Source organism: Protomyctophum parallelum (genome assembly GCF_964188405.1).
Source record: "Protomyctophum parallelum genome assembly, chromosome: 7".
Taxonomy (NCBI): Eukaryota; Metazoa; Chordata; class Actinopteri; order Myctophiformes; family Myctophidae; genus Protomyctophum; species Protomyctophum parallelum.
This window is the reverse complement of record NC_139705.1, coordinates 36,386,900-36,402,113: the sequence shown is the minus strand read 5'-3', so window position 1 is coordinate 36,402,113 and position 15,214 is coordinate 36,386,900. Positions and strand designations below refer to the sequence as shown.

General features: G+C 43.4%; 2 protein-coding genes across 2 annotated transcripts in view; both read right to left on the bottom strand.

Moving 5' to 3' along the window:
* Window positions 1-1,759: 1,759 nt before the first annotated feature.
* Window positions 1,760-3,576, bottom strand: LOC310861828 (tripartite motif-containing protein 16-like; the record flags this gene model as incomplete). Its single annotated transcript, XM_083769492.1, has 1 exon — window positions 1,760-3,576. The coding sequence occupies one exon, from the start codon at window positions 3,574-3,576 to the stop codon at window positions 1,906-1,908; it is 1,671 nt and encodes a 556-aa protein (XP_083625618.1). The 3' UTR covers window positions 1,760-1,905.
* Window positions 3,577-12,892: 9,316 nt separating this feature from the next.
* Window positions 12,893-15,214, bottom strand: part of LOC310862063 (structural maintenance of chromosomes protein 3-like) — a gene marked incomplete at both ends in the record, with an annotated part of 31,324 nt that continues 29,002 nt past the window's right edge. The window contains 3 exons of the mRNA XM_083769800.1: window positions 12,893-12,964; window positions 13,147-13,253; window positions 13,493-13,670. Of these exons, the coding sequence (XP_083625926.1) occupies window positions 12,893-12,964; window positions 13,147-13,253; window positions 13,493-13,670 (357 nt within the window). The remainder of the gene's footprint in view (window positions 12,965-13,146; window positions 13,254-13,492; window positions 13,671-15,214) is intronic.

Genomic DNA, 15,214 nt, shown 5'->3' with positions numbered 1-15,214 from the left:
AGGGGGGTGAGGCAGGCAGCAAGGCACGGGAGAAACTCTTTTTTTCCCTGTAACCATGGTTTCCAGGTCGTATTGCATGGTTCATGTCGCAAAAACGAGGGCGAGGCTTGATTTCATAGGGCGTGCCAGATAGATTTCAGCTGTCACATTTATTAACGTCAGAACGAAATTAAGGATGGATCAGCTGTTTGCGATCACTTTATAAATGCCGTGGCGACGTGGGTGTATGTCCAGCTTTTGGTGTGTGTGTGTGTGTGTGTGTGTGTGTGTGTGTGTGTGTGTGTGTGTGTGCGTGCGTGTAAACTTGTTGTCCTAACAAACATTAAATGCCATTGACAATGAATGGACAATTTTGTGTGTTTGTGTAAACAAACATTGAAGACGGGGTGAGGACGCAAATTCTGATTGGCCGGAATGAGATGATGTATGATGATGTACAATGATAAGAGCCCCCCTCACTATGTGTGTGATTTTTATTATTTGTTTGATTTTAAAGATTTACTTTAAATTCATTTTCCATCATTGTCTTGGGCATGGGCAAAGTAATTTATTATTAGCCTGGTATGGCCAGACTAATATCACTGCTCCCCAGGGATAATTTTTTTCCTGTGGCAGATTCGTCTGGTTTCCAGGCAAATTTATTATACCATGATATGAACCGTTTTATGAAACAGGCAGTCCAATCAATCAATCTTATTGGTTGATTGGTGTGGTACTATATTAACGTATGGCTATATGAAGTTATTGTAAATCAACCTTTGGTCACCCTAACCTAATATAACATACAGCCAGGCAGATTTGCTATTGCTAACCAATATTGTTTCAATATATTCAATAGACCGAGAGATCTACTTACATAGAGCGCCGCAGACTCTCAGTCCCGCCCCCTTTCAGAATGACGAGGGCACCGGAAGAGATCTTATAAGCCTCGGACAAAGACAACTCGGCTCCTGACAATTCATGACAATGAACAAAAGAAAATTGGGCCGAACAAATCATTAGAAAGAAGAAGAAAATGGCAGGGTACAACACTTTAAAAAAAAAGGTTTTTCTTCTTTCTAATTATTTGTTCTGCCCAATTCTTTTGGTTTATTGTCATGATTTGTCAGGAGCCGAGTTGGCTTTGTCCGAGGCTTATAAGACCCTTAAATGAATACCTTTGAAATGTCTATTGGAAAATGAATGGGAAATTCTCCTCCGGTGCCCTGTTCTGAAAGTGGGCGGGACTGCAGCGCTCTATACAATACATCCTTGTTGCCTTGCATTGCTATAATTATGTTCTATGTGACCCAGTACAGTGACCTAGTACAGTGGTTTTCAACCAGTGGTCCGGGGGCCACCAGTGGTCCTTGAGGGGGTTTGAGGTGGTCCCCAGCTAAATGGAGAGTTGGTAACCAAATGTACCAATGTAACCACATGAACCCTTATAGATCTTTAACTCTTGAGCGTAAAATGAAACCAGATTTACCTGTAGGGGTCCATTTGGTTTCATTTTACGCTCTCAAGAGTTAAAGTATTTTTAAACATTTGCATTATTTAATTTACAAGAAGTCTACACAATTAGAGAACTTAGAAATTTGAGAATTAGAGGTTTGCCTGTTATCTTTCCTAATGGTACCACATCAATACAGCAAGGAATTGTGGGCAAAATCATTTCCAACGATAACAAAATATTGTTTAGTTTAAATATATATATATATATTTTTTTTTTACAACATTTAACAACGATTTCTTTATTGTTATTTACTATAGTCCTAGACCCTTGCATCGGTCCAAGACGAAAGTGTGCATGTAAACACAAACATTGAAGACAAAAGTGTACATGCATGCGTGTCACTGTGTGCGTTTGGGGGGCTAAACAAAATATTTGCACCGGGCCTATCACCTAGGCCACTGCACGAACATCTACTTGAGGTAACACAACTCGGCGGTGTTGCCTTCGCACGAGGAAAGCCACAGTCCAGCGCGGAGCTCGTGGGTGAACGTGGTGTGGACCGTGTGGAGGAGTCTCATGGTCTCACAGTCAGACACACTGTAGAAGGACAGAGCACCTGCACTGTGGTCCAGGTACACTCCCACTCTGGAGGACACGCGGCCTGGGATCTGAGTCTTAACGTCTGCGTGGATGAAAACGTAACGCTGCTTGGTACACTGCAAGGACCACGACCTCTCGTTGAATCCGAAGGCACTCTGCGTCCCGACTCTGCCAATGTCTTTGTAGGAGACCGCGGCGCTGACATAGTTTCCGCTCCACTCCACCTCCCAGTAAGAGCGTCCGGTCAGACCGTCTCGGCTCAGCACCTGACACGTTTCGGTGAATCTCTCCGGGTGAACGGGATACGATTGGTCTTCGTGCATTCTCACTGCTTTTCTGTCCTCGTTGGACAGAGACAGGCATTGGTGTGCTGTGTTTGGATCCAGTGTGATTGGACATGAATATTGCAAGAAATCAGCTCTGGTCTTGGGCTCTGGTGACGGTGACAGTCTATTCAGTGTATCTGAGACGTTTGTCCCTCCCTCTTTAAGAATGTCCTCTAGTTTGTCCCTCATCTTGGACACCGCAACAGTCACATCTCCAAAGTATTTCAGGGGACGGACAGGGCAGCTGACTGGGTGTGTAGATTCACTGATCCAAGAGAGGGAGGAGGTGTAATTGTGTAGAAAATGTATGTGGTCCTCTGTGAGAGAAAGCTTCTCCAGCTCAGCATGTCTCCTCCTCAGTTCAGTGGCCTCCTGCTCCACACCCCTCCTCAGTTCTTCAACACAACTTAATTCACGTTCCTGCTGGTCTCTGATCATCACCCTCACCTCAGATCGTTTTCTGTCAATGGAAGAGATGAGCTCAGTAAAGATGGTGTCACTGTCCTCCACTGCTCTGTCAGCACAGTGGTTGATGGACTCCACCTCCTGGTGAAGCACCTTCACATCTTTCCCTCTCTCCTGGATTCTTTGCCAGGTCTTCTGCTGACTCACATAAAGTTCTCTCTGTCTCTCAGTCCGTTCTGCTGCAGCAGAGATTATATTGTGACCTTTGTGTTCTTCCTCGGAGCACAAAGAACAGATGCACTGCTGATCAGTACGACAGAAAATCTTCCTCGCCTCGTGGTGACGAGAGCAGGTGTTCTCCTGAAGCTCGCTGGAGGCGTTGACCAGCTTGTGCTTCTTAAAGGCAGGAGACTGATAGTGAGGCTGGATGTGAGCGTCACAGTAAGAGACCTGACATTGAAGACACGTCTTAACAGCTTTCAGTCTCCTCCCAGTGCAGAAATCACAGGCTACATCTCCAGGTCCAGCGTAGCAGTGATCAGGAGGAACATCATGGAGTCCTGTCTTCTTCAGGCTCTCCACCACCTCAGCCAGCATGGTGTTTTTCTTCAGAATGGGTCTTGGGATGAACATCTGTCTGCATTGTGGACAGCTGTATCTCCCCCTCTGATCGTCCTGGTTCCAGTATCCCTCGATACACCTCCTGCAATAGCTGTGTCCACATGGAACAGTCACTGGATCCTTCAGTAGATCCAGACAGATAGAACAACACAACCGTTCCTGATCCAGTTGAACTCCCTGCTGCGCCATTTTAGTATGACTGACTGTCTGACTGACTAACAGAGAGAGATTTCGCAGAGATCAGCTTACAAGGGAGGTTCTTCCCGGCTGTGTGTGTGTGTTTGTGTGTGTGTGTGTGTGTGTGTGTGTGTGTGTGTGGATAGGAGGAGTGTCTTAAAGAGACAGAGTCCAGTTTGCTGTGTTTCATCAGTAGAAAATACATTCACTTTGTTGAAATATGAGTCACAAATGTGCGCCACACACACACACACACACACACACACACACACACACACACACACACACACACACACACACACACACACACACACACACACACACACACACACACGCACAGGATGTCCACGCCCTGCCATGCAACATACAATACATGGAATTCCACAGGCATTAAGGTCATACAGACACACAGAGGTGGAGTACAGCAGTGCTTCCCAAATAGCGGGTCAGTTTAACTAGCGTAAAAATCCCATTTTCTTTCCCTACATTTAGGATGATATTATACATTTTAAAAACAAATAAACAAATCTAAGAAATGCCATGAATAATAAAACAACATGCAGTTCAGAAAACCGTCCACGAGTGACATCGATCGATGGGGAATCCAAGCTAATAGAAACTGCAGGCTTTCTATTCCTGAAGAGTTGCAATGACAAAATGGAAGCCATCCTTCTCACGATAATAACAATCTAAATATTAAAAAGAATCATGCCTAACAATAATGTGGACGGGTTTCTGAACTTTCCACAGCCCTCCCATGAGACACAGATCGAGTGGAAAGAAATTATGGTATTTTATCATGAACATTATAGTGAGGTCCAATTATATGAAGATAAAGGTAGGTTATAATATTTGCCTCTGAGATGTAGTGGAGTAGAAGTAAAAGTACAGAAAATGTTACATAAGTACAGTAGCCTACTTAAGTAAATGTACTCAGTTACGTACTTTACACCACTGTGGTAGTTGCTCTGTTTGTACAGCAGTTCTGTGTCCAGAGATCAACAACATGGTGTAGATGGTGTGGAGTAGCATCAGAGACTGCAGGGCAGGCGTTTTGTTTTCAAATAAAAGAGTGCAGGAGTGGACATAATATGTGATTAGTGGACAGTTGATAATGGAGGGGTGTGGCAGGAATTAGCTGACAGTCATTTCAGTGGCTGAGTCAGTTCTGGTCTTGTCCTGTCAGAACTAAATGTACTATATAATAATAGGTGGGGTTGACGAACGGGCCTTTCTGTGTAGAGTTTGCACGTTCTCCCTGTGTCCCCTAGGGAAAAAAGATGCAGTAACCCACCCTGGTCTCTATACTGCCTCCCCCTGGTCAGCAGGGGTGCCTGCCTGATGGAGAGCAAATTTGGAATGTTCCAACTTCCCCCACAAACAAAGCTGTGCATAGGAGCGGATGCACCGCTCAAAAACAAGGTGGGGGGAGAGAGAGAGAGAGAGAGAGAGAGAGAGAGAGACAGACAGACAGACAGACAGAAAGAGATAGAGAAAGAAAGAAAGAAAGAAAGAAAGAAAGAAAGAAGCCATCCTGTCACAAATCACAACCTTCAACAGAAGAGCAGGCCATACTGCAGATCCACATAAATTCCAGAGCCAGAAACAGACGCTGAACACGTTTGGCCATTGGGTCCCAAAATGACAGCAATAGCACAACAGCTTGAATCACATTAGTATACAAACAGCAGAAAACACAAGCAGCAGCCAGGTCTGTGTATTTTTCGGCCATTTGAATTTGAATTTGATAAATGAATTTCGAAAAACGTTCTATTTTCTAAATACTATTTAGAAATGAATTATAACTTAAAAATAGGTATTTAGTCAAGAAACATATTTCCCGGTTCCAGATTTTCATTGGCGTTGTTTTAACACAAAAAATGCTGGAAACGTATCCATACGCTTTATTAATATCGAACGCCGTACGCGCGAAGCGTATGTATACGTTTTATACGTTTTTTTATTGCTTACTGTACATCAACGTCCTATGCTCCAGGACACCGAGGAAAATAACAGCGATCGTCTCCAGGAAGCTCCAATATGTGATCCGGGAGTAAAAAGCCCCTCCCTCCTGAAAAGAGGTCTGTCTGTGGCGAAGACGCTCCCTCCTCCAATGCCTCCATTACACGTATGGGTCTGCACGGCAACGGCATAGACCAACGCAGATGTCAGGGCATCTAAAATGGAGTTACCCATCTAGTAGTAGTCTAGTGTCTGTGAATACACTCGATTCCCCCTCCCCTCCTGTTTCTACATGGTTTCTCCCGAGGAATCTTTGTGGGGGGAGTCTGAGTCTCTTCTGCCCGGATCGCATTGCAGTTTGAGTTCCCTGGCCCCAGGCCACACTGCGCCTTGTAATCGCCTTGCACCGCTCTCTCATTCTCGGAAAAAGATATAACGCAGTCGTGTCGATTTGCCCTCTGCCAGTATATAAACCAAGAATAATCTTCAACGATCGCCATTTCATAACGTTTTCAACACGCACACGGCACACGCCATGATCAACTAACTGCCTGGCTACGTCTTCAGTCTTCACCAGCCATCGCTATCCGTTGTGTGGATCGCCATCGCGTCTTCACTTTGTTTGTTTGGGCAAGAAGCACGATCAGCGATGGAAAAGAGCTTTATATCCACGGCAGATAAGTAATGACGTATTATCGAAGGACCGCCATGATCAACTTACTGCCTACGTCTTCGTCAGCCAATGCAGCCATCATCGCTATCCGTTGTGTGATTGTGGATGTAGGCTATATCCACGGTATCGAGAGAGACGCCCGGCTGTGATATAGGTCTTATCACTGCAATTATAATGAATAAAAAGGCTACAATCACACAACGGATAGCGATGGCTGCATTGGCTGGTGACAACGTAGCCTCGGTCCCAGGCAGTTAGTTGATCATGGCGGTCCCTCGATAATACGTCATTACTTATCTGCCGTGGATAAAACTCTTTTCCATCGCTGATCTCTGCTTCTTTGCCCAAACAAAGTGAAGATAGCGTTGTCCAACAAAGCAGCCAGTTATTTGATCATCTCTCTCTCCTGTGCTTCTTTCCTCAAACATGTCCAGACATGTCAACCTCAACCACTAAACTCACCGATCCAGTAACGCATCTCACCGTTATACTATCGTTCTGAAGGCAGATATAAAAATAAACATAAATAAATTATTGTCATATACATACTACACACTGAATGAAAGCCCTAATTGTCTACTTTTAGGAGGAAAACAAATACATAATATTGATCCCATGTACAGTTTGTCAGTAGGATATTGAATGCAGTTGTTCAGGTCCAACTATTATTCACAAAATAAGGCCTATAGCGACATGTACATATTATATACCGTATGAAACAGAAGACCCTCTGCTTTCATAAGAAAAAAACTAATACTGTAATAATAATAAAAATCACACCCCTGTGAAGTGAGCATTTCCTCATGAAGTTATCATAGCGAGTTATAAAGGTTTAAAGTCACAGAGATTGACAGGCAGATATAAACATAAATAAATTATTATCATATACATACTACACACTGAATGAAAGCCCTGAATGTCTACTTTTAGGAGGAAAACAAATATACAAATATATACAAATATAGTTTGTCAGTAATTGGCTATTGAATGCAGCTTGCGCCCACCAGAGAGGATTTCAGAAAATGCATGGACCAGAAGAACTATTATTCACAAAATAAGGCCTATAGCGAAATGTACATACTATATACCGTATGAAACAGAAGACTCTCTGCTTTCATAAGAAAAATACTTCTACTGTAATAATAATGAAAATCACACCCCTGTGAAGTGAGCAGTGCAATGTTGCGCAACAACAAGCAGAGAGTCTTCTGTTTCATACGGTATATAGTATGTACATTTCGCTATAGGCCTTATTTTGTGAATAATAGTTCTTCTGGTCCATGCATTTTCTGAAATCCTCTCTGGTGGGCGCAAGCTGCATTCAATAGCCAATTACTGACAAACTATACATGGGACCATGTGTATTTGTTTTCCTCCTAAAAGTAGACATTCAGGGCTTTCATTCAGTGTGTAGTATGTATATGATATTATTTGTGTTCATTTTTATATCTGTCTGTCAATGTCTGTCAACTTCAACCTTCCATATCTCTGCTGTTTTTTCAAGCGAGCAGCGTGCCTTCAAAAGCAGGTTTTAGAAAAAGGTCAATATCTCCAGAATGGAAGATGGTAGAATCATAATTTTTTTTTTAAATTGAAGTGGACATGTTTGGCCTACTTTTTATTTATGCGATGTGATTCTCGCTATAAGAGGCCCCTCGCTGTGGGCCCCTAAAAAGTTCAAAAGTCCAATGTTAATCGCTTAGCACCAGCAAGCCTGAGCAAATAGAAAACTCTAGCATACAATGTGTTAAACAGAATTAATCATTTAAAATTCAAATGTAAATCAAATACACAGACCCAGCAAAAACTACCTTGAGCTGTCTTCTAATTGGCTACATCAGCTGTAAGTGATGGCCAGGGTCAAACTTTGGAACCCCATACACCTGACCAGCTCGCCAGTACTTTGCTCCCATGCTTGGAGCTCTGGGTGTCAATGGCAGTGACCATTGACACTGGTCAGCCGGGGTGCCTGCCTGATGGAGAGCAAAGTTGGAATAACGTGTTCCAACTTCCCCCACAAACAAAGCTGTGCATAGGAGCGGATGCACCGCTCAAAAACAAGGTGGGGAGAGAGAAAGAAAGAAAGAAAGAAGACATCCTGTCACAAATCACAACCTTCAACAGAAGAGCAGGCCATACTGCAGATCCACATAAATTCCAGAACCAGAAACAGAAATGAACACGTTGGGCCATTGGGTCCCAAAATGACAGCAATAGCACACCAGCTTGAATCACATTAGTATACAAACAGCAGAAAACACAAGCAGCAGCCAGGTCTGTGTATTTTTCGGCCATTTGAATTTGAATTTGATAAATGAATTTCGAAAAACGTTCTATTTTCTAAATACTAGTTAATTATAACTTAGAAATAGGTATTTAGAAGAAACCCGATTCCAGATTTTCATTGGCGTGGTTTTAAACAGAATAAATAATTTAAAATTCAAATTTAAATCAACACAGACCCAGCAAAAACAAAAAGGTTCCTACCTTGAGCTGTCTTCTAATTGGCTACATCAGCTGTAAGTGATGGTCAGGGTCAAACTTTGGAACCCCATACATCTGACCGGCTCGCCAGTACTTTGCTCCCATGCTTGGAGCTCTGGGTGTCAATGGCAGTGACCGACCAGCCCGATTCTCCCAGCTGCCATCTTCTCACTCAGCCTTGGAGCCTTGGCAGTCCCCCGACACATACAGGAGATGATTCTTGGTAACATGTTAATCCTGATTAATATTTATTAGGCCTACTGTGCATATAGCATTCTGGGGTGGCACAGGTACTTCTGTAGAGCAGGTTTTGGGGACCAGCATTCACCTCTATGGGAGGGGGCAGAGAGGCCGGGAGAGCAGCCAGATGGCAACTGTGAGGTTTCCAGTTCGATCCCGGGCTCCCCAGAGTTAGTGTCGAAGTGTCCTTTCAGCAAGATGCTGAACCCCTAATTGCTCCTGATATGCAGGTTGGTGCTTGCATAGTTTCGTCCACCATTGGTGTATGAATGAGTGTTAATGGGTGAATGTAAAGCAGGATGGGCGTTGCTCCCACTCTGCCCATAGCTCATCCTCCTCCCACTAACCAGTGGGCTGATTGCCTGCACTATTTAAGCAGCTCACTGCCTCAGTTTGGTGTGCGTGTCTCCAGAGACCTGTGGTCTCCACAAACAGAGCTGGCCTGTTGGGCTTCAGCTGCCAGACACACTTGTCCACGGTGTGTGCGTCATGTCCTGTCCTTACTGACCAGGTTCCTTGGACAAAACTGGCCCGTTTTGGCTTCAGGTTGTGTGTCCACTATGCTTCAGTGCAGGTATGTGTCCCTTTGTTTAGTGAGTGGCCCCAGTGAATATCATGTTGTGGTCACAACATATGGTTGTTTCCTCTTGTTTAGTCCCTGCAACTGTACGTTTCTCCACGAGACAACTTCTCTACCCCCTGTGTGAGTCGTGACTGGACCACTCAAAGTGTGTCCATGGGTACTGATGAGTGGTATGTCTGTTTTCTGGTTCTTGTGTCTGATTAATTATTATTAAATGGTAGGCTAACACAGCTGCTTGTATTCCAGGCTAGGAAGAGGAACCACGCTGCTGTCTTGCCTTTACTTGGATATGAAATTACTACTGACCAACACCCCCAATTTTTTGGATTCGCTATAGGCCTACACTATTTACCAGGATTTATAGGAGAACAGACTCTACAGAACAGAGAAGAAGCTAGGCTTGATATGGTGGAGAGGTTGGACTTCCACACACTGGCCATGACATTCAGAGCACTGACTCCCCTGACACTAAGGATGTCAAACTTCACAGTTGCATACTGCGCTCGGTGTCTGCCAGGTCCAACTTCTTCATAGATGTTTTGAAGCAGCCAACTCCAGTAGTCTGTTCAGCAGGGTCCATTGCCAGCGTCCCAGAAGTAACGGTGACAACGTGTGGGCCCAGCTGTCTCCCACTCCTGCTTCCGGGATGCCGTCGTCCATGCTCCCTAGGGTCCGGACAGAGTAGGTTGGGATTCCTCCCAACCACCATAAGTGTTGAGTGTCTGAAAGAAAGTCACCACAACTCACTACCAACCATAGCCAAAACACAACATACACAGCCTAGTATATGTATACTCACATCATACACAGCCTAGTATATGATGTCACCCAACATACACAACAACCTATGTAATACTGTAAGTATCCTGTAACAAATGCAAGACAAGGCATTGACATTTTATTTATATAGCACCTTTCATACATAAAGGCAATTCAAAGTGCTTTACAGAATAAAAACAAATAGGCCTACAGAGTGAAATATAATACAATAAAAACGAGAACAAACACTTCCACCTTTGATTAAATAATAAAGTGACAGTACTGCTCATTTAAAGCCCAGGCAAGACCTAGCTGTTATCATTGGAGGTACTGTATATGGTTGGGGATTTCCTAATATAACCACTAACCTGGAATGTTGTTCCAGGTTTGTGGTGCAATGCTTCACTATGTTTTGTTCCAACTATGGAGGGAACAATTAGCCAGCCCCAGTCTAGGGGGTTCATATGGCCCAGCATGTCTGAGCCATGCAGGTACAGTCACTGAACATTATTCATTGCCAGGCAAAATGACAGATTTTGGCAGATATTCGACCACATTGCTATACTCAGAGGCGTCAACAACGTACGGATCTTGTGCGCGCACACAGTCTGCACGCCTTTAGATTTGTCATAAAATATATGTAACCAAATGGAGCCACCAAGTACTTCTAATGAAATCAAAGTTACTATAGGCCAATCCCAATTACAGGGTGGGAGACCCTATACATGTTGAAAGGGTTAAATTGAATGAACAAATAATGGTCGGTTAATTGCTCATATGAATATACATTTTGAAAAGTACAGAGTATTGACATTTCACTTAAAACCTTATTGTCTACATGCCGCCAATATTATAGATTGCAGAGGGTTTCCAATAGGCAGATAATTAACTTATGCAGTAAAGCTGCATTGAGTTAGCCTGGTTAATAAACCAGACCGAATCAGCCGTTGTCCAAACAAAAATTGCCTACCGGCGGATCCGTGCGATATTAGTCTGGTTTATTAACCAGGCTAGCATTGAGTTGCACACACACCAAATGACCAAAGGTAACTCACCTGAGAATAAAGTCCCAGACGACAACACTTCTCTTCTTCCACGAGGGGGAACATTTTATTTACTTGTTTATTTAACTTTTACTTCCAAACAGAACGGAGACCTGCATCATCTGCATGTTTGTATACACTACAGCTGGTGTGGGGGGAAGTGGGCGGGGCAATTGGAGGAACCGCGTGGAGCCTGCTGATTGTCTGATTGATTGAAGTATGTATTAAGTATTAACAGTTTGCAGAATTACAGTACATTTCACACAGTACTATTGCCCTTCTGGATATTCAGCTACATGGAGAGTTGGTAACCAAATGGACGCATGTGGGTCCATTTTACACTCAAGAGTTAAATACCGGTAAACTGCATTACTTCATTTACAAGAAGTCTACACAAATTAGATAAATGTAGAAGAATTATTTTTTTGCCTCTTATTGTGGACAAGATCTTATCCAACGACAACAAATTATTCTTTAGTTTAGGATCTGAGAGGCTAAATGTCAAACTGTGGTCCGTGGCACACATTCTGAAAAAATGGACCTTGATGTAAAAAGGGTTGACCTACACCAAGCCTTTGTGAGGAATTAGTGTATTAATGATATAGTTCAGTGGTTCCCAAACTTTGTCATGTCAAGGACCCCCAAATTGACTAATGAGAACCCAGACCCCCATTTGAAAACATATGCCAGTGACCCCCCTGGCATATAAGAGAAGATTTTTACGGCTCTAGCAGTGATGCTCAACCCGTTTAATTTCAAGGACCCCCCAGTTTGACATGCATATTAGTCTACGGACCACCATTTAATGACATTTATATCTCTGGGACCATTTAACTCCAAATGGACCCGTTAGGGTTCCATTTGTACACTGAGTTACAGACCCATAGCTGGATTAGCTGGGGACCATAGACCAGGGTTCCCCAATAGGCGGCCCGCGGGCCATTTGCGGCCCACAGAGCGCCCCCTTGTGGCCCATGAAAGAATTAAAAAAAATATATATGTTTTTTTCTTTTTTAAGGGTCCCAGATATAAATGGCATTAAATGGGGGTCAGTAGCCTATGCATGTCAAACTGGGCATCCTTTTCAAATGGGGTCTTGCCCTGAAAATGAATTTTCAGGGCAAGACCTCGACCTCGCGCGTGCAGACTCGGCCCCCCAGCCTGGTACGCTAGTCAAAATATGGCCCTTGAGGAAAATTAATTGGGGAACCGGCATAGACTGTAGCTGGGGACCCCCTGGAACTCCCTCAAGGACCCCTAGGGGTCCCTGGACCCCACTTTGGGAACCACTGATATAGTTAGTTACTGGCACCCCTTCCTGGTCTAATAAAATAGGAATCAATCAAAAACATATCACACACGGTCATGTTTATTGTTTTGTGTATCAGTATATTGACCAAAAAATAATAAAATTGAAAAATTAAGCATAAAAAAGAACATTATAGTGGGATTACATTTCAACTGGAACAAATAACAATGTTGATATCCCTCAACAGGTTTACAATTCTTAGATTTGTTTTTTTAACATTCCTGTCTTGAACGATTTAGCCTCTTTGTGGTGAGGCTGGGAAAACGACAGAGGTCTTAAGCATGGGCGCCGTCGTCCTCCACGAAGTCTTTGGCCTGCTCAGCTGAGATCACGTCGATGTGACTCACCTGAAAACAAAACACTCCATTAACAAAACTTTCTGGACGGGAACACCCTTTTGGCGTCTTAAGAATTATGTTATATACTTTAGCTATTGAAAACTAGCCAATCTACAAGCTCACACCAATGTCACAATGAGAGCTTGCAGATCGGCTATTAGGGATGGCATGTTAAATGAGTTAAGGCTCACCTTGTTTCTGAACTTGACTCCGTAGAACTTGTTGGCTGATTCCAACAGCTCAGGCCTAAAGGTGGTGGTGATAAACTGGGCGTTGCCTGACAGTTCCACCATCATATCTAAAAATAATAATAATAATAAAAAATAAAAAACCACAAACACAACAGAAAGATCAATTTCTCTTTTCCGACATTACATTCTTTTTTATTTAATTCCAGACACGTTTTTTTATCGACCATAATGGGTTAAAACATTAAGTGTGCGTGAGGCCACGTGCGCGTCGCATCCGTGTGGAGGCTGTTTTAACAAGCTCCATCCCTACGTTAACAGCCAAAGAAATGTCTGTCTGGTTCTTTACCCGAGACGGCCTTCCTATGCTGGCTGTCGAGGGCCTGGTCGATCTCGTCAAACAGGTAGAAGGGGGCGGGGTCACACTTCTGAATGGCGAAGATGAGAGTCAAGGCCACCAGAGACTTCTGACCGCCAGACAGCTGCTGCATCTCCCTCATCTCAGCCTGCTGCCCTGTGAACGACACCTGAACAGCACACAGAGAGGCGAGATAAGCATTGGCACCTTTTTTTGAGTGGTGCAACCACGCCAAGGAACAGCTTTGTCCGTGTCCTGCACCTATGTGTTCACCTATGTGACTATGAGCATCATATAATGAGTACCAGTAGGGGCGCTGTTTGCCAGAAACAGAGAAACAGAGACAGGCACTGTTGCCTACTAATGAGAGAGAGAGAGAGAGGGGAGAGGGGGGGGGAGTTGCACCACTCGGTTCACACAGGTGTGATTTTATATAAAGCCATTGCTGGGATGCTCCCTGACTATCTGTTCCATGTTGGAATTGAACAATAGCACGTATCAGACCCGCTCTAGTGATTTTTTAAGGCTCAAGGTTCCTCAGGCTCAGACAGAGTTTAGACCCTCCAGAAAAGCGCGGGCAAAAATCCTTGATTAAGCGGGCCAAAATCCTTGATTTAGCGGGCCAAAATCCTTGATTATGCGATTAAATATGCGGGTTTTTCTGCGCTTTTATGCGGTGAAATTGCGGGAAGTTGCGAAATATGCGGGACATAGCGGAATATGCGGGACATAGCGGAATATGCGAGAAGTTGCGGAATATGTGGGAAGTTGCGATTATGCGGAATATGCGGTAAATTGCGGAATATGCGGGAAGTTGTGGAATATGCGGGAAGTTGCGGAATATGCGGACAGTTGCGATTATGCGGAATATGCGGTAAATTGCGGAATATGCGGAACGTTGTGGAATATGCGGAAAGTTGCGGAATATGCGGACAGTTGCGATTATGTGGAATATGCGGTAAATTGCGGAATATGCGGAACGTTGTGGAATATGCGGAAAGTTGCGGAATATGCGGACAGTTGCGATTATGCGAAAAATATTCAGGAACTGGAAAAAAGATGATTCTTCTCTGTTTGCTGTTAGGCTACTACTGAATGAACAGGAGACATTAAAGCATAGTAAAAGCAAGCTACATCAGATTCAGTTTTTTTATTTTCTCAACTTAAATCTTAGACTGTATTGTTACAAAACAAAAGTGCAATGTCTTACAACTCGGTTGTACGTAAAGTGCTCAAGTTGTATGCAGTCATTTTCCTGAGTTACAACAAACTTAAAACAAATTTAAAACAAAATTAAAATAACCTTAATAAAAGTGAGGTAGAACAATATTTTCAAAGACACACCGTTGAAACTGAGCACGTAACTGTTGAAAATCACAGGATCCAAACATCCAAAATAACAGGATAACAGCTCTTGGAAAAAGCAGATCTCTCAATGAGGCAAACATACTTTTAATTGCTGTTGGGAAGAAACATCATATCCATGTTCGTCACCGCTATACCCCTTATGCCTTATCCCAAAACTTCTTTGCCTTTTTTATTTTTTACTATTTTGAAAAACATTTTTGAATAGTTCAACTAGCCAATCTACATTGACACGACACGTTGTGAGCTTGTAGACTGGCCATTTTAACTATTCAAAAATGTTTTGCAAAATAGTAAGTTTAGGGGCGACGAAAATGGAGCCCTTCATGTTTTTTCCCCATAAGTGAA